Source organism: Arachis hypogaea, chromosome 10 (assembly GCF_003086295.3).
Source record: "Arachis hypogaea cultivar Tifrunner chromosome 10, arahy.Tifrunner.gnm2.J5K5, whole genome shotgun sequence".
NCBI lineage: Eukaryota > Viridiplantae > Streptophyta > Magnoliopsida > Fabales > Fabaceae > Arachis > Arachis hypogaea.
This window is the reverse complement of record NC_092045.1, coordinates 7002774-7022318: the sequence shown is the minus strand read 5'-3', so window position 1 is coordinate 7022318 and position 19545 is coordinate 7002774. Positions and strand designations below refer to the sequence as shown.

The following is a 19545-nucleotide window of genomic DNA, read 5'->3' as shown; positions in this document are numbered from 1 at the left end:
ATCAATATGATGCATTTACGTAGTAAATTAATAAAACATCAGTATATAAATATCCTTAGAGGTCATATCGACAAGCTAACGGGAAAGTCGGGGACGGCGAATTGGTGCAAGGAAAGGCATCTGTTCCCAAGCCCACACATGCAACAATGCTAAAGGCCCATCTAAATCTTTGCAATCATATTGGGTGGCCCTACACAAAGACCTATACAAGTGGGTGGTGCGCGAAATTGTGAACAATACTTTTCACAACTCTCATAATCCCCGGTCATGAACCCCAAGAACTTGGTGTTCAATACCATGGCATTACACAACTTCGCACAACTAACCAGCAAGTGCACTGGGTCGTCCAAGTAATAAACCTTACGCGAGTAAGGGTTGATCCCACGGAGATTGTTAGTATGAAGCAAGCTATGGTCATCTTGTAAATCTTAGTCAAGCAAACTCAAATGATATGATGATGAACGAAAATAAACAATAAAATAAAGATAGAGGTACTTATGTAATTCATTGGTAGGAACTTCAGATAAGCGCATGAAGATGCCTTCCTTTCCGTCTCTCTGCTTTCCTACTGTCTTCATCCAATCCTTCTTACTCCTTTCCATGGCAAGCTTATGTAGGGTTTCACCGTTGTCAATGGCTACCTCCCATCCTCTCAGTGAAAATGTTTGCCTATGCTCTGTCACAGCATGGGGTAATCAGCTGTCGGTTCTCGGTCAGGCCGAAATAGAATCCATCGATTCTTTTGCGTCTGTCACTAACGCCCCGCCTGCTAGGAGTTTGAAGCACGTCACAGTCATTCAATCATTGAATCTTACTCAGAATACCACAGACAAGGTTAGACCTTCCGGATTCTCTTGAACGCCGCCATCAGTTCTAGCCTATACCACGAAGACTCTGATCTCACGGAATGGTTGGCTCGTTTGTCAGACGAGCACTCGGTTGTCAGGCGATCAACCATGCATCGTGCAATCAGGAATCCAAGAGATATTCACCCAATCGAAGGTAGAACGGAGGTGGTTGTCAGTCACACGTTCATAGGTGAGAATGATGATGAGTGTCACGGATCATCACATTCATCAAGTTGAAGAACAAGTGATATCTTAGAACAAGAACAAGCGGAATTGAATGGAAGAACAATAGTAATTGCATTAATACTCGAGGTACAGCAGAGCTCCACACCTTAATCTATGGTGTGTAGAAGCTCTACCGTTGAAAATACATAAGAACAAGGTCTAGGCATGGCCGTGAGGCCAGCCTCCCAGTGATCTAAGAACTAGACGTCCAAAGATGATCTAGAGATCTAAAGTGATCAAAAGATTTTTAATACAATAGTAAAAGGTCCTATATATAGAAAACTAGTAGCCTAGGGTGTACAGAGATGAGTAAATGACATAAAAATCCACTTCCGGCCCACTTGGTGTGTGCTTGGGCTGAGCAATGAAGCTTTTTCGTGTAGAGACTCTTCTTGGAGTTAAACGCCAGCTTTAGTGCCAGTTTGGGCGTTTAACTCCCATTTTGGTGCCAGTTCCGGCGTTTAACGCTGGGATTTCTGAGGGTGACTTTGAACGCCGGTTTGGGCCATCAAATCTTGGGCAAAGTATAGACTATCATATATTGCTGGAAAGCCCAGGATGTATACTTTCCAACGCCGTTGAGAGCGCGCCAATTGGGCTTCTGTAGCTCCAGAAAATCTACTTCGAGTGCAGGGAGGTCAGAATCCAACAGCATCTGCAGTCCTTTTTAGTCTCTGAATCAGATTTTTGCTCAGGTCCCTCAATTTCAGCCAGAAAATACCTGAAATCACAGAAAAACACACAAACGCATAGTAAAGTCCAGAAAAGTGAATTTTAACTAAAAACTAATAAAAATATACTAAAAACTAACTAGATCATACTAAAAACATACTAAAAACAATGCCAAAAAGCATACAAATTATCTGCTCATCACAACACCAAACTTAAATTGTTGCTTGTCCTCAAGCAACTGAAAATCAAATAAGATAAAAAGAAGAGAATATACAATGAATTCCAAAAACATCTATGAAGATCAGTATCAATTAGATGAGCGGGGCTTTTAGCTTTTTGCCTCTGAACAGTTTTGGCATCTCACTCTATCCTTTGAAATTCAGAATGATTGGCTTCTTAAGGAACTTAGAATCCAGATAGTGTTAATGATTCTCCTAGTAAGGTATGATGATTCTTGAACATAGCTACTTTTTGAGTCTTGGCCGTGGCCCAAAGCACTCTGTCTTCCAGTATTACCACCGGATACATACATGCCACAGACACATAATTGGGTGAACCTTTTCAGATTGTGACTCAGCTTTGCTAAAGTCCCCAACTAGAGGTGTCCAGGGTTCTTAAGCACACTCTTATTGCCTTGGATCACAACTTTATTTCTTTCTTTTTCTTTCTTTTCTCTTTCTCTTTTTTTTTCGTTTTCTTCTTTTTTTTTGCTTTTTCTTGCTTCAAGAATCATTTTAATGATTTTTCAGATCCTCAGTAACATGTCTCCTTTTTCATCATTCTTTCAAGAGCCAACATTCATGAACCACAAATTCAAGATACATATGCACTGTTTAAGCATACATTCAGAAAACAAAAATATTGCCACCACATCAAAATAATTAAACTGTTATAAAATTCAAAATTCATGCAATTCTTTCCTTTTCAAATTAAGCACGTTTTTATTCAAGAAAGGTGATGGATTTATAGGACATTCATAACTTTAAGGCATAGACACTAAGACACTAATGATCACAAGACACAAACATAGATAAACATAAGCACTAGAATTCGAAAAACAGAAGAATAAAGAACAAGGAAATCAAGGAACGGGTCCACCTTAGTGATGGCGGCTCTTCCTTCCTCTTGAAGATCCTATGGAGTGCTTGAGCTCCTCAATGTCTCTTCCTTGTCTTTGTTGCTCCTCCCTCATGATTCTTTGGTCTTCTCTAATTTCATGGAGGATGATGGAGTGTTCTTGGTACTCCACCCTTAGTTATCCCATGTTGGAACTTAATTCTCCTAGGGAGGTGTTTAGTTGCTCCCAATAATTTTGTGGAGGAAAGTGCATCCCTTGAGGCATCTCAGGGATCTCATGATGAGTGGGGTCTCTTGTGTGCTCCATCCTCTGCTTAGTGATGGGCTTGTCCTCATTAATAGGGATGTCTCCCTCTATGTCAACCCCAACTGAATAACAGAGGTGACAAATGAGATGAGGAAAGGCTAACCTTGCCAAGGAAGAGGACTTGTCCGCCACCTTATAGAGTTCTTGGGCTATAACCTCATGAACTTCTATTTCTTCTCCAATCATGATGCTATGGATCATGATAGCCCGGTCTATGGTAACTTCAGACCGGTTGCTAGTGGGAATGATTGAGCGTTGGATAAACTCCAACCATCCTCTAGCCACGGGTTTGAGGTCATGCCTTCTCAATTGAACCGGCTTCCCTCTTGAATCTCTCTTCCATTGGGCGCCCTCTTCACATATGACTGTGAGGACTTGGTCCAACCTTTGATCAAAGTTGACCCTTCTAGTGTAAGGATATTCATCTCCTTGCATCATGGGCAAATTGAATGCCAACCTTACACTTTCCGGACTAAAATCCAAGTATTTTCCCCGAACCATAGTAAGATAATTCTTTGGATTCGGGTTCACACTTTGGTCATGGTTCTTGGTGATCCATGCATTGGCATAGAACTCTTGAACCATCAAGATTCTGACTTGTTGAATGGGGTTGGTAAGAACTTCCCAACCTCTTCTTCGGATCTCATGTCGGATCTCCGAATATTCACCCTTTTTGAATGAGAAAGGGACCTCGGAGATCACCTTTTTCAAGGCCACAACTTCATAGAAGTGGTCTTGATGCACCCTTGAGATGAATCTTTCCATCTCCCATGACTCGGAGGTGGAAGCTTTTGCCTTCCCTTTCCTCCTTCTAGAGGTTTCTCCGGCCTTGGATGCCATAAATGGTTATGGAAAAATAAAAAGCAATGCTTTTACCACACCAAACTTAAAATGTTTGCTCGTCCTCGAGCAAAAGAAGAAAGAAGAGAGTAGAAGAAGAAGAAATGAGGAGAAAGGGAATGGCTTTGTATTCGGCCAAAGGGGAGAGAAATGGTGTTTAAGGTGTGTGAAAATGAAGGAGTGAAGGAGGGTTTATATAGGAGAGGGGGATGGGAGGGTTCGGCCATTTGAGGGTGGGTTTGGGTGGGAAAGTGGTTTGAATTTGAATGGTGCGGTAGGTGGGGTTTTATGAAGGATGGATGTGAGTGGTGAAGAGAAAGATGGGATTTGATAGGTGAAGGGTTTTTGGGGAAGAGGTGTTGATGTGATTGGTGAATGGGTGAAGAAGAGAGAGAGTGGTGGGGTAGGTGGGGGTCCTGTGGGGTCCACAGATCCTGAGGTGTCAAGGAAAAGTCATCCCTGCACCAAATGGCAAGCAAAATCTCGATTTGTGCCAATTCTGGCGTTAAACGCCGGGCTGGTGCCCATTTCTGGCGTTTAACGCCAGCTTCTTGCCCCTTTCTGGCGTTTAACGCCACTCTGGTGCCCCTTTCTGGCGTTAAACGCCCAGAATGGTGCCAGACTGGGCGTTAAACGCCCAACAGCTAACCTCACTGGCGTTTAAACGCCAGTAGGTGCGTCCTCCATGGTGTGCTGTTTTTCTTCCTGTTTTTCATTCTGTTTTTGCTTTTTTCATTGATTTTGTGACTTCTCATGATCATCAACCTACAAAAAGGAGAAAATAACAAAATAAAATAGATAAAATATAACATTGGGTTGCCTCCCAACAAGCGCTTCTTTAATGTCAGTAGCTTGACAGAGGACTCTCATGGAGCCTCACAGATATTCAGAGCCATGTTGGAACCTCCCAACACCAAACTTAGAGTTTGAATGTGGGGGTTCAACACCAAACTTAGAGTTTGGTTGTGGCCTCCCAACACCAAACTTAGAGTTTGACTGTGGGGGCTCTGTTTGTCTCTGATTTGAGAGAAGCTCTTCATGCTTCCTCTCCATGATGATAGAGGGATATCCTTGAGCCTTAAACATAAGGGATTCTTCATTCACTTGAATGATCAACTCTCCTCTATCAACATCAATCACAGCCTTTGCAGTGGCTAGGAAGGGTCTGCCAAGGATGATGGATTCATCCATGCACTTCCCAGTCTCTAGGACTATGAAATCAGTAGGGATGTAATGATCTTCAACTTTAACCAGCACATCCTCTACAAGTCCATGGGCTTGTTTTCTTGAGTTGTCTGCCATCTCTAGTGAGATTCTTGCAGCTTGTACCTCAGAGATCCCTAACTTCTCCATTACAGAGAGAGGCATGAGGTTTACACTTGACCCTAAGTCACACAAGGCCTTCTTGAAGGTCATGGTGCCTATGGTACAAGGTATTGAAAACTTTCCAAGATCCTGTCTCTTTTGAGGCAGTTTCTGCCTAGACAAGTCATCCAGTTCTTTGGTGAGCAAAGGGGGTTCATCCTCCCAAGTCTCATTTCCAAATAACCTGTCATTTAGCTTCATGATTGCTCCAAGGTATTTAGCAACTTGCTCTTCAGTGACATACTCATCCTCTTCAGAGGAAGAATACTCATCAGAGCTCATGAATGGCAGAAGTAAGTCCAATGGAATCTCTATGGTCTCAGTTTGAGCCTCAGATTCCCATGGTTCCTCATTAGGGAACTCATTGGAGGCCGGTGGACGCCCAGTGAGGCCTTCCTCAGTGGCGTTCACTGCCTCTTCTTCCTCCCAAAATTCGGCCATGTTGATGACCTTGTACTCTCCTTTTGGATTTTCTTCTGTATTGCTTGAAAGAGTACTAGGAGGGAGCTCAGTAATTTTCTTGCTCAGCTGACCCACTTGTCCTTCCAAATTTCTAATGGAGGACCTTGTTTCAGTCATGAAACTTTGAGTGGTTTTGATCAGATCAGAGACCATGGTTGCTAAGTCAGAGGTATTCTGCTTAGAACTCTCTGTCTGTTGCTGAAAAGATGATGGAAAAGGTTTGCTATTGCTAAACCTGTTTCTTCCACCATTATTGTTATTGAAACCTTGTTGAGGTCTCTGTTGATCCTTCTATGAAAGATTTGGATGATTCCTCCATGAAGGATTGTAGGTGTTTCCATAGGGTTCTCCCATGTAATTCACCTCTTCTATTGAAGGGTTCTCAGGATCATAAGCTTCTTCCTCAGATGAAGCCTCCTTAGTACTGCTTGGTGCATTTTGCATTCCAGACAGACTTTGAGAAATCATATTGACTTGTTGAGTCAATATTTTGTTCTGAGCCAATATGGCATTCAGAGTGTCAATCTCAAGAACCCCTTTCTTCTGACTAGTCCCATTGTTCACAGGATTTCTTTCAGAAGTGTACATGAATTGGTTATTTGCAACCATTTCAATCAGCTCTTGAGCTTCAGTAGGCGTCTTCTTCAGATGAAGAGAGCCTCCAACAGAGCTATCCAAGGACATCTTGGACAGTTCAGAGAGACCATCATAGAAAATTCCTATGATGCTCCATTCAGAAAGCATGTCAGAGGGACATTTTCTGATTAATTGTTTGTATCTTTCCCAAGCTTCATAGAGGGATTCTCCTTCCTTCTGTCTGAAGGTTTGGACTTCCACTCTAAGCTTACTCAATTTTTGAGGTGGAAAGAACTTTGCCAAGAAGGCATTGACTAGCTTTTCCCAAGAGTCCAGGCTTTCTTTAGGTTGGGAGTCCAACCATGTCCTAGCTCTGTCTCTTACAGCAAAAGGGAATAGCATAAGTCTGTAGACCTCAGGGTCAATCCCATTAGTCTTGACAGTGTCACAGATTTGCAAGAACTCAGCTAAAAACTGATGAGGATCTTCCAGTGGAAGTCCATGGAACTTGCAATTCTGTTGCATTAGAGAAACTAATTGAGGCTTGAGCTCAAAGTTGTTTGCTCCAATGGCAGGGATAGAGATGCTTCTCCCATAGAAATCGGGAGTAGGTGCAATAAAGTCACCCAGCACCTTCCTTGCATTGTTGGCATTGTTGTTGTTTTCGGCTGCCATGAGTTCTTCTTCTTTGGAGAATTCGGTCAGGTACTCTAAAGAGAGTTGTGCTTTGGCTTCTCTTAGCTTTCTCTTCAAGGTCCTTTCAGGTTCAGGATCAGCCTCAACAAGAATGCCCTTGTCTTTGCTCCTGCTCATAAGAAAGAGAAGAGAACAAGAAAATGTGGAATCCTCTATGTCACAGTATAGAGATTCCTTGAAGTGTCAGAGGAAAAAAAAAAGAGTAGAAGACAGAAGTAGAAAATTCGAACTTATCACAAGAGATGGAGTTCGAATTTTGCATTAAGGAATAGTGTTAGTCCATAAATAGAAGGATGTGAGAAGAAGGGAAGTGATTTTCGAAAATTAAGTGAAAATTTTGAAAACATTTTTGAAAAACATTACTTAATTTTCGAAAATGAAAGTGGGAAAGAAGTGAAGTGTTTTTTTGAAAAAGATTTTGAAATTAGAAATCAAAAAGATTTGATTGAAAATTATTTTGAAAAAGATGTGGTTAAGAAAATATGATTGGTTTTAAAAAGATGTGATTGAGAAGATATGATTTGAAAAACATTTTAAAAAGATTTGATTTTGAAAATTAAAAACTTGGCTAACAAGAAAAGATATGATTCAAACATTAAACCTTTCTCAACAGAAAAGGCAACATACTTGAAATGTTGAATCAAATCATTAATTGGTAGCAAGTATCTTTGAAAAAAGAAAGAAATTAAATTTGACAGAGATTTGATTGAAAAGATTTGATTTTGAAAAATTTTGAAAACTGAAAAAAAAATTGCATTGAAAAACAGAATCTTCCCCCTTGTGCCATCCTGGCGTTAAACGCCCAGAATGGTGCACATTCTGGCGTTTAACGCCCAAAACTATACATTTTTGGGTGTTAAACGCCCAACCAGGTACCCTGGCTGGCGTTTAAACACCAGTCTGTCCTTCTTCACTGGGCGTTTTGAACGCCCAGCTTTTTCTGTATAATTCCTCTGCTGTATGTTCTGAATCTTCAATTCTCTGTATAATTGACTTGAGAAGACACAAATTAAAATATTTTTGGATTTTTAATAATAAGGAAAAGTCAAAATGCAACAAGAATCAAATAACAATGCATGCAAGACACCAAACTTAGCAGTTTGTATACTACTGACACTAATGAGAATGCATATGAGACACACAAATGCTCAAGTCAAGAGAATTCAAAGATTAGAGTAAGAAATCATCAAGAACTACTTGAAAATCCTTAAGACACATGAATGAATGCATGCAATTGACACCAAACTTAAGATGAGACACTAGACTCAAACAAGAAATTTTTGGATTTTATGATTTTTTTGATTTTTTTTGTGTTTTTCGAAAATTAAGTGGAAAAAGGTATCAAAGTTCTTAATGAGAATTCCAGGAATCATGCAATGTTAGTCTAAAACTTCAGTCTAAAGGAATTAGACATGGTCAGCCAAGCTTCAGCAGAACATTGCATTCAAGAGCTAAATTGATGAAGATCAATCAGCTTTGGTGATGATAAGAACATCACCTTGAAACACTAGAATTCATTCTTAAGAACTCTGAAGAAAAAATACCTAATCTAAGCAACAAGATGAACCGTCAGTTGTCCAAACTCAACAATCCCCGGCAACGGCGCCAAAAACTTGGTGCTGTTGCCGGATCTTGGCACTGATGTTATCGGACAAAAAGCTTGCTCAAAACTTGAACAATCCCCGGCAACGGCGCCAAAAACTTGGTGCGCGAAATTGTGAACAATACTTTTCACAACTCTCATAATCCCCGGTCATGAACCCCAAGAACTTGGTGTTCAATACCATGGCATTACACAATTTCGCACAACTAACCAGCAAGTGCACTAGGTCGTCCAAGTAATAAACCTTACGCGAGTAAGGGTCGATCCCACGGAGATTGTTAGTATGAAGCAAGCTATGGTCATCTTGTAAATCTTAGTCAAGCAAACTCAAATGATATGATGATGAACGAAAATAAACAATAAAATAAAGATAGAGGTACTTATGTAATTCATTGGTAGGAACTTCAGATAAGCGCATGAAGATGCCTTCCCTTCCGTCTCTCTGCTTTCCTACTGTCTTCATCCAATCCTTCTTACTCCTTTCCATGGCAAGCTTATGTAGGGTTTCACCGTTGTCAATGGCTACCTCCCATCCTCTCAGTGAAAACATTTGCCTATGCTCTGTCACAGCATGGGGTAATCAGTTGTCAGTTCTCGGTCAGGTCGGAATAGAATCCATCGATTCTTTTGCGTCTGTCACTAACGCCCCGCCTGCTAGGAGTTTGAAGCACGTCACAGTCATTCAATCATTGAATCCTACTCAGAATACCACAGACAAGGTTAGACCTTCCGGATTCTCTTGAACGCCGCCATCAGTTCTAGCCTATACCACGAAGACTCTGATCTCACGGAATGGTTGGCTCGTTTGTCAGACGAGCACTCGGTTGTCAGGCGATCAACCATGCATCGTGCAATCAGGAATCCAAGAGATATTCACCCAATCGAAGGTAGAACGGAGGTGGTTGTCAGTCACACGTTCATAGGTGAGAATGATGATGAGTGTCACGGATCATCACATTCATCAAGTTGAAGAACAAGTGATATCTTAGAACAAGAACAAGCGGAATTGAATGGAAGAACAATAGTAATTGCATTAATACTCGAGGTACAGCAGAGCTCCACACCTTAATCTATGGTGTGTAGAAGCTCCACCGTTGAAAATACATAAGAACAAGGTCTAGGCATGGCCGTGAGGCCAGCCTCCCAGTGATCTAAGAACTAGACGTCCAAAGATGATCTAGAGATCTAAAGTGATCAAAAGATTTTTAATACAATAGTAAAAGGTCCTATATATAGAAAACTAGTAGCCTAGGGTGTACAGAGATGAGTAAATGACATAAAAATCCATTTCCGGGCCCACTTGGTGTGTGCTTGGGCTGAGCAATGAAGCTTTTTCGTGTAGAGACTCTTCTTGGAGTTAAACGCCAGCTTTAGTGCCAGTTTGGGCGTTTAACTCCCATTTTGGTGCCAGTTCCGGCGTTTAACGCTGGGATTTCTGAGGGTGACTTTGAACGCCGGTTTGGGCCATCAAATCTTGGGCAAAGTATGGACTATCATATATTGCTGGAAAGCCCAGGATGTCTACTTTTCAACGCCGTTGAGAGCGCACCAATTGGGCTTCTGTAGCTCCAGAAAATCCACTTCGAGTGCAGGGAGGTCAGAATCCAACAGCATCTGCAGTCCTTTTTAGTCTCTGAATCAGATTTTTGCTCAGGTCCCTCAATTTCAGCCAGAAAATACCTGAAATCACAGAAAAACATAAAAACTCATAGTAAAGTCCAGAAAAGTGAATTTTAACTAAAAACTAATAAAAATATACTAAAAACTAACTAGATCATACTAAAAACAATGCCAAAAAGCATACAAATTATCCGCTCATCAGTGGGCAAGACAAGCTGATCCCCAGCTATATGTCCTAATTCTAGGAATATCACGGAGCAAGGATAGAAATTTCCAATACACCCCCGCACCTGATTTGTCAGCAAATAACGTGGTACCGAACAGCGACATAATGTGGCACCTGGAATAACGCTCCATAGCCTCATGAGAATTTAAAATTATGCCATGCTTAACATTACGCAACCATGTTAGCTTGATAAAGCTACCTCTGCATTCAATCGCTGTTGGGGCAACTCCAAAGTTCATCAGACATTCTTGCACCATGGATCCGTGATTACTATTGGTTGGCCCTGTAACTGGTAGCCCAGTTCCTTGAACACCAAGTATCAAAGCTACATCTTCTAAAGTGATAGTACATTCACCTATAGGGAGATGGAACGTATGAGTCACTAGATTCCACCGTTCTACCAAGGCATTTATCAGGGCCGTTTGTCTGGAAATTTTTTGAATCTGAGACACATTGTAAAAGTCAGCGGCTCTTAGATAGGTTTCTATTCTCCGATCATATGGTTCTGGAGCATATAAATATCTCAGTCCAATTACTCTAGAACCCTGACATAAATAATCAACACATAATTATAACTGTTAAAATAATAATGATAATAACAATAAAAACAATATCAATGTTAATTAGTATGGAAATGCACTTGGAAGTGAAATTATTAAAAATGATTTATAACAACCGTAATAACAATAACTAATAAAACTTAATAGGAAAAGTATAGGGAGTCAATGGTCTAAGCGTACAATGTGTACAATGGAGGTTTAGGAAGTATTAGAGATATGATCATTAGTGTTACATTATCCTGTCAGGTTACGCTTTTGGGATGAGTGGGTTCATGACATGGTATTAGAGTTCTAAATCCGAAAGGTCAAGGATTCGATCCTTGGTGAACTCTAAAATTAACTTAAGTTTTTAGGATGAGTGATTTGATGACATGAGATGTTTATTATCCCTGGTATTCGGAGTAACTATCTCAATAGTAATAATAACAATAATAATAATTAAAAAATAAATTAGGCACTAAACTAAAAACAGGGTACTCACATGTTTATTTGGACTAACTATCATGTTCATATTAATTTTGTACACTCAATTCAATTATGATAACTAACTTCACTTTTAGTCTATAATAACATTATCAGTAATCATATAATAATAATAATAATAATAATAATAATAATAATAATAATAATAATAACTAAAAAGATAAAATATTCACTAAACTCTTAAAAACAGATACTCACATCTTTATTTGGACTAGCTACCATGTTCATATTAAATTTGCACACTCAAATCCATTATGATAACTAAATTCATTTTTTGGTCTATAATAACATTATCAATAATAATAATAATAATAATAATAATAATAATAATAATAATTGATAACTAAAAATATAAAATAGCCACTAAACTCTTAGAAATAGGGTATTCACATGTTTATTTGGACTAATAACCATGTTAATATTAACTTTGTATACTCAAATCAATTATTATAACTAACTTTTAGTCTATAATAACACTATCACTAATCATATAACTAATTCAATAATAATAATAATAATAATAATAATAATAATAATAATAATAATAATAATAATAATAATAATTAAAAAAATAAAACAGCTACTAAACTCTTAAAAATAAGATATTCACGTATTTATTTGCATTAACTATGATGTTTATGTTAAGAAATTACACTCAAATTTATTATTTTAACAAACTTTTACTCCATAATAACACTATCAGTATATAAAAATATTATCATGTAAACATATAATAACTATCTCAATATCGATAAAAATAATTAAAAAAATAAAAAAGCCACTAAACTCTTAAAACCAGAGTACTCATGGGTTTATTTAGATTAACTGTTATGTTCACATTAACTTATTATACTCAAATCTATTATTATAACTAACGTTAACTTTATAACAGTGCTAAGTTCATTTAACCAGTTTATAATTGATGTTAACATTATAAATAATTTTATAGACAAAAAAAAGTACTTACATATAATGGATGATCAAGATATTTCACAATATGTTTATCCATTGAGATTTTTTTTCTTCCCCCATCTTAAAAAAGATAAATCTGGAGTTCCACCTCACATGCAACCTTCATATGGAAACAATGGCACTTAAAATGGAAGGAACCGAAATAGAGAGCAGAGAGTTAACACACACGCATGCGAGCCACGTGGACACAGCATCAAATCGAAGTACCGATTTGATTCATGCTTCCCAGCCATAGATCATCCATCTTGCGGTTGCTATACCCTGTCTCTCTGCTCACCTCCCACCAAATCGGTACCCTCATTTTATTTACTGATCCTAGCCGTTCTTACTTGATCCAACGCCTTCAGGTTCTCTTTCCACACTCTCTCTCCTAATAAAAATCGTTAATCACATTCGAAGCCTCATTTCTGCGTGGAAGACTGACACTATTCCAAAGGTCCCAAATTCAAGTGATGACACCAATTGTGCATCATAGAGGTGCGTAGAACGTTCACCCATCCGGTTTAAATTTAGTTGACCTCGTCCGGTTCAAATCGAGTTGACCGCAGAGGTGGAGCACGTACAAGTCAAGGAGAGCAATAGCCTCTTCTAATTATCAAATTTTTTTATAAGTTATACATAAATTTTAGTTTATCCTCCTTAAAATTTTTATTTTATTCTTTGTTAATTATAAAGTTTTTTTGAGCTCCTCCCTAAAAGTTAATCTAACTCTGCTCTTGGTTGATCGGTTTAAAATAAGTCAAATTGATTTTTTGTGAATTAATTACAGAAACGGTTAAAAAAATAATTCAGATTGATTTAAAGTCTGATTCACCGATTTTTCGATTGAACTGATCAATTCGATCCGAGTTTAATAATTATGGTTATATTTAAGCTACGATGGTTATTTCCTTATATATATATATATATATATATATATATATATATATATATATATATATATATATATATTATACATTATTTTTTATTAATATTAAAAAAATACATATTTCACAAAAGGTTATGACTAAATCAGGGATAGTTGTAAATTATCATTAAACACATGGTTTTATATGCTAATTGATTTTGTCTAATAAAAAAAAGATTAATTAATATCGCTTTATGTAAGGTTCTATATCGGTTAGGGAGGAGAACGAAGCATGCCTTATAAGAGTGTGGATACCTCTCCTTAACATGACGCGTTTTGACGAGTGAGTGTGGGGGGTTTCGGCTATCATCCCTATCGTCAAAGGCAAAACCGTGAGGCCTTGTGTGCCAAAATGGACAATATCGTTCTAGTGAGTGGTCTGGACTGTTACAGATGGTATTAGAGTCGAAGCCCGAATCGATGTGCCAGCGAAGGCGCTGGGCTCCCATAGGGGGGTGGATTGTAAGGTCCCACATCGGTTGGGGAGGGGAACGAAGCATGCCTTATAAGAGTGTGTATACCTCTCTCTAGCATAACGCGTTTTGACGAGTGAGTGTGAGGGGCTTCGGCTATCATCCTTATCGTCAAAGACAAAACCGTGAGGTCTTGTGTGCCAAAGCGGACAATATCGTGCTAGCGGTAGCGGGTGGTCTGGGCTATTACACTTTAAAAGTGTATAATTAAACAAATAAGTTTAATTATGCGTAATTAGTGTATAATCTAATTAATATATGCTTTTTCTAATTAATAATGCATTTATACAAATTGTAGTATAATAGGAATACCAATAATTATGTAGAATATTATCGTTACTAAAATATTATCAATTATAATTGTGTGTATTTCATATAATAATAATAATGACATAATAGTAATAATGATAACATTGATTTTTTTTATTAAAAATACGAAAACTCAAACCCGCAATCTTTTAAATAAATATAAAAAGACTATACCATTTAAGCTGTAATTCATTAGCAAAAATATTAAATTAATTATACTAGTGATTATTTCTTTTTATATATAAATATATTCTTGGATTACTAAATTTTAGCCTCGATAATTATTTTCTTATACGTTAATAAATTTTTTAGTGTAACTATTAATATTTTAAAATTGAGTTTGCGTATTGATAATTTAAAAGAATACATAAATTAAGTCACTATTTATTATTTATTTACGACAACTTCACATAATTAATTGATTAAAATAATTATCATATCTTAAATTATTCTGTAGAAATATTTATTACAATGTCAATAAAATTTTTTAGGACAACTAATAATATTTTAAAAGTTTTAGTTTTGTGTATTAATAATTTAAAAAATATACTTTTTTATTATTAGCAGTATTTTTTAACTTAATTATTAGAATTTTTTAGTTATATTGAGTCCAATAAAAATAAATTTATAAACCTAACAAAAATTTTATATTAAAAACTTAGAAATAATATTTTCAAATTTAATGGATATAACAAATAAACTGAGATGATCATTTAAATTTCTCTAAAAGTAATCTAACAAAATTCTAAATATTAGAACTAAACTATTTAAATAATATTTAAGTTGTTTAAATCTAAACATTAGACATATATATATATATATATATATATATATATATATATATATATATATATATATATATATATATATATATATATATATATACTAGAGTCATTTTCGTAACGACAACAAACTAAAATAATGTCATCAGTTTTAAAAAATTTAGACCATGTATTCTCTTGTTAAAATATTTAAAAGAAGGAATTTTAAACATGATATCAATCTTTCAAATTGCATATAAGGCAGACACAATTCTTCAAAATTGAACTTAAATTAAGAAAACTCATCTCATTATATGTCCATTTTAAAAAAAAATTTAACAGATGTAGAAAGCACGAAGGAATAGAATTTGATCTCGGCCTATAAAAATCCAATTGCTCAAAAAAAATCGAATTCCTCCTGAACAAATTAACTTTACCCAAATTCTATTAAAAAGTTGGTTATAAAAAGTTGATACCAATATATGTGTTATTAATACGCATGTATATAAAAAATTTATTAACGCAAATATCATATTAAAGAAAAGAGAAGTACTACACATACAAGTTATTTTGGTTTACAAGTCATACAAGTTGGGCTAAACCCAACAAAAAGGACGCTCACCCATATGAGCGTGTCAACACGCGCGCTACTCAACGGTTTCTATAGCGCGCTTCGCGTTCATCCTCCTCTTCCTTCTTCTTCTCCTTCTTCTTTGCATTTATCCTCCTTTTTCTTCACGTGTTTCATCTTCATTGTTGTTTTTTATTAACATTGTTGTTGCTGCATTTTTTCCTCCTTCTCTTTCTATTGATTTTGCAACATTATGTAATTTTTTCTTTTTTGTTTGATTTTTTTCTCTCGAGAAGAATTATGAGAATATGAAATAAGAAGATGAAGAACAAGAAGGAGCAGAAAATGAGAAGGAGGAAGAGGAAGAGTTTTGAATTATGCAGAACTTATCAGCACAGATACACTGAAAATTCTTAAATAATACACCCAAATATCTTCGTGTTACACTCAAATTTGTTACAAATACAGAAAAATATTTCCTCTAATGATGCATTTTTTTTCTTTTTCCTTATTTCTTTCTTTCTTTTAGTTGAACGAATGTAAGTTCATCATCTTCCAAGTAATTTTGTACCATTATGTGTTTATTCTTCTTCTTTGTTTGATTTTTTGTTTTTATTCTTGTTAAAAGAGTAAAATAAGAAGAAACTTGAGAAGATAAAATAAGAAAAAAATGAATAAAAAAAATGATGATGATGATGATGAAGAAGAAGAAGAAGAAGCAGCACAAGATGATGAGGAGGGATAAGAAGAGTTTTGAATTATACAGAACTTATTAGCACACACACACCGAAAATTTTTAAACAATACACCCAAATATCTTCGTGTTACACCCAAATACAGAAAAATATTTTCTTTAATGCAGAATTTTTACATTACATTCAATTCAAACCATCAACAATAATGAACAACAATTTTCACAAAAAAAATAACATTATTCACCTATAGAATCATAAACTACTAACGAAAACATTAACTAGAATCGAACCACACCTCAGCCACTTCATTAGATTTAAAATAATCAATTTCATTCTAGTTTAACTGACAATTTGAACTTGAATTATTCATTATCTTCAACAACAAAATAGCTGATGATGGAGGAGAAGGAGAAAAAGGAAGGAGGAGAAGAAATTCCAATGAAAAAAAAGGAGAAAGAAGAGAAGGAGGAGGAGATAGTGTTGGTGAGAGAGTAAAACAAGAAGAAACTTGAGAAGGTAAAACAAAAAGGAAAAGAAGAATAAAAAAGAAGAAGAAGAAGATGGTGATGATAATGAAAAAAAGAAAATACAACCAAATATCATTGTGTTACACCCAAATATCTTCGTGTTACACCCAAATTTGCTGCAAATACAGAAAAATATTTCTTCTAATGCTGCATTTTTTCTTCTTCTTTTTTCCTTATTTCTTTCTTTCTTTTAGTTGAACGAATGTAAGTTCATCCTCTTCTAAATAATTTTGTACTATTATGTGTTTTTTCTTCTTCTTTGTTTGATTTTTTTGTTTTTATTCTTGTTAAAAGAGTAAAATAAGAAGAAATTTGAGAAGATAAAACAAGAAAAAAAGATGAATAAGAAAAAGAAGAAGAAGAAGAAGATGATGATGATGATGATGATGATGATGCAGCAGAAGATGAGGAGGAGGGAGAAGAAGATGTTTGAATTATGCAGAATTTATCAGCACACATACACCGAAAATTCTTAAATACAGAATTTATCAGTGGATGATGATGAATACATCCAAATATCTTCGTGTTACATCCAAATTTAATGTAAATATAGAAAACTATTTTTTCAATGCAGAACTTTTTACATTTCATTCAATTCAAACCATCAGCGATAAAACATTATTCAGCTACAAAATCATAAACTACTAACGAAAAAATTAAAGAAAAAAATAAAGAAGAAGAAGAAAAAAAAGAAAAACGTGCATGAAGAAGAACGTGTACACGTTGATTAAAACATCTATTAAATTAGCAGGCGTATAAAATCGAGGTATTAGAAGAGGCGTGTCTGATGTGAAATAAAATATATGGACTTATGACTTGTATGGATAAAACACTTGCATATGAAAAATTATTCTAAAGGAAAATATTTAGTAATCAAAGGAATTTAGCCAAAAAAACCAAAGGTTTCCTTTTCTTACATTATTAATTAATTTGAATAAATGATATTGAGAATTAAACAACTTCAATCGAGTATAATTTATAGCAGTAAATATAAATTTCTACACGCTTATTCTAAAAATGCAATTCTCCCATCAATGTTAGTTATAAATGATTCAATATAATTTATAGTCTTACTGTTATACAATCAATGCTAATTAAAATTGTTTAATGTAATTAGTTATAAATGATTCAATATCTTTTAATTTATTACACAATTTCTTTTACTATTTTTATTTTTAAATATACAACTTTACGTGCATTCAGTTTATTTTGTAAAATCTCAAACTATTTTTTTTTTTACCTTTCTTTGGTCATCACTGATCAATCAACAATCTTTATTATTATTGTTGTTATTGTTGCAACTTAGTATGTGAAATTCAACAACCATAACATCTAAAAATAACTAATCTAAGGATTTTTTTAAATAAATAAAATAAATATTAAATTTACTGAAATACATAATTTAAATTTTTTTATTATTTTTATTTTTAATTTTATCTCGTTTATACTATAAATAAGATAAGGTACACACACGTCTTCACATATCACATTTATAAATATATTGTGACACGTGTTTTATCTCGTTTACAGTATAAACGAGATATGACCATACTTATCTCATTTACACAGTAAACAAAATAAGGTTAAAAATGACTTGTTAAAATGTCAGAATCTGTCTATTCTCGGGACACCACTGTGGAAACCTGTGGTATATCCAGGACATGAGAAGCGATGTGCAGCTGGCGATATCCGTCGTATTATGACTTGCTGCATGGCACAAGGAATGGTACGTTCATGTAAGCACAGCGGATCCCCAACGAAACGAAAGACTGCTACACCTCCCAAAGTACGCCAACAACGGCAACCACCTGATGTGCACCTGATTGTTGGACTTGTCGGTTATCAAGTATCCATCGATCAGCAACATGATATAGCACCTGGTGTACTGTCGGAAGGTGGCTAGATCGTCGGTGGTTGGCATCTGCCATTCTCAGTCCCTGAGCCAAGTCATCTTGATGCTGAACGAATCATTCCTCGGTGGCAGGCCTGCTGCGCTGGAAAGGGCGGTCAGGCTCCTAGGAGCTTCTCCACGTACTCCCATGTCGGCTGCTGGTGCCAGGTCTGGAAGTCACGTAGGCACCCACCCACTGGCTCTTCGTCTGTGCGTAACCCAAGGTGGTACACAACATCTTTTAGGGTGATGGTGCACTCACCTCATGGCAGGTAAAAAGTGTGGATCTCCGGACGCCACCGTTCCACAAATGCAGTGATCAAGGAGTTGTCAAAGACAAAGTCCCTGAGTTACACCATGTCGCTGAACCAGGCTTCCCTCAGGTAAGGAACAATGGCATCCGGGGGTGCAAGTGTGTGACTAACTCACCTAGGCAATAAAAGATAAGGCCTCTGTTTAAAGGTAAAGTTACAAATGAGAGAATTCAAACTAACTTCTCTAGCATGTTTAGATCTATTCTAAAAAATATCATATGCAACTCAGATAAGCACCAGATAAACATTAGAAAAAATAGCACTGATAATTCCTATTTGCCAACTAACATACTTCGCAAATATGATTAAACTTAACTTCTGCTAACTAAGTTGTCAACAACCCAAATTCAGTATAAATTAAGTTAACTACTTATAGATGTTTTAATCCATATTTGTCAACTAACATACTTTGTGTTACCCAAATATGATTCCATTTATCCCGTCTATTCACTAATTAAAAGACAATCAATTATTAATTTGAGACACAAAAGATAGCACCAACCTTGAAGTCGATGGCTTCCACAGCGTTTAGCCGATTTATGTCAGGGTTACGTGTCATATCATT

At 36.0% G+C, this 19545-nt stretch overlaps 1 protein-coding gene and 1 non-coding gene across 2 annotated transcripts; one reads left to right on the top strand and one right to left on the bottom strand.

Moving 5' to 3' along the window:
* Positions 1–6534: 6534 nt before the first annotated feature.
* Positions 6535–6642, top strand: LOC112718853 (small nucleolar RNA R71). Its single transcript, XR_003161180.1, has one exon. It is a non-coding gene; the product is annotated as a small nucleolar RNA R71 (small nucleolar RNA).
* A 3847-nt stretch (positions 6643–10489) lies between these two features.
* On the bottom strand, positions 10490–11782 carry LOC112717247 (protein MAIN-LIKE 2-like). The gene is made up of 2 exons (XM_025769335.1): positions 11759–11782; positions 10490–11062 (listed from the first exon to the last, which is right to left on the bottom strand). The coding sequence occupies exons 1-2, from the start codon at positions 11780–11782 to the stop codon at positions 10490–10492; spliced, it is 597 nt and encodes a 198-aa protein (XP_025625120.1).
* Between the last annotated feature and the right edge of the window lie 7763 nt (positions 11783–19545).

What these genes read in the sequence shown, in the direction of transcription:
- LOC112717247 (XM_025769335.1), bottom strand. Translation starts at nt 11,782, where the DNA reads ATGGTAGCTAGTCCAAATAAAGAT. An exon ending in TAGCTAGTCCAAATAAAGAT is followed by an intron (nt 11,063 to 11,758) that starts GTGAGTATCTGT and finishes TATTTATGTCAG; the next exon opens with GGTTCTAGAGTAATTGGACT.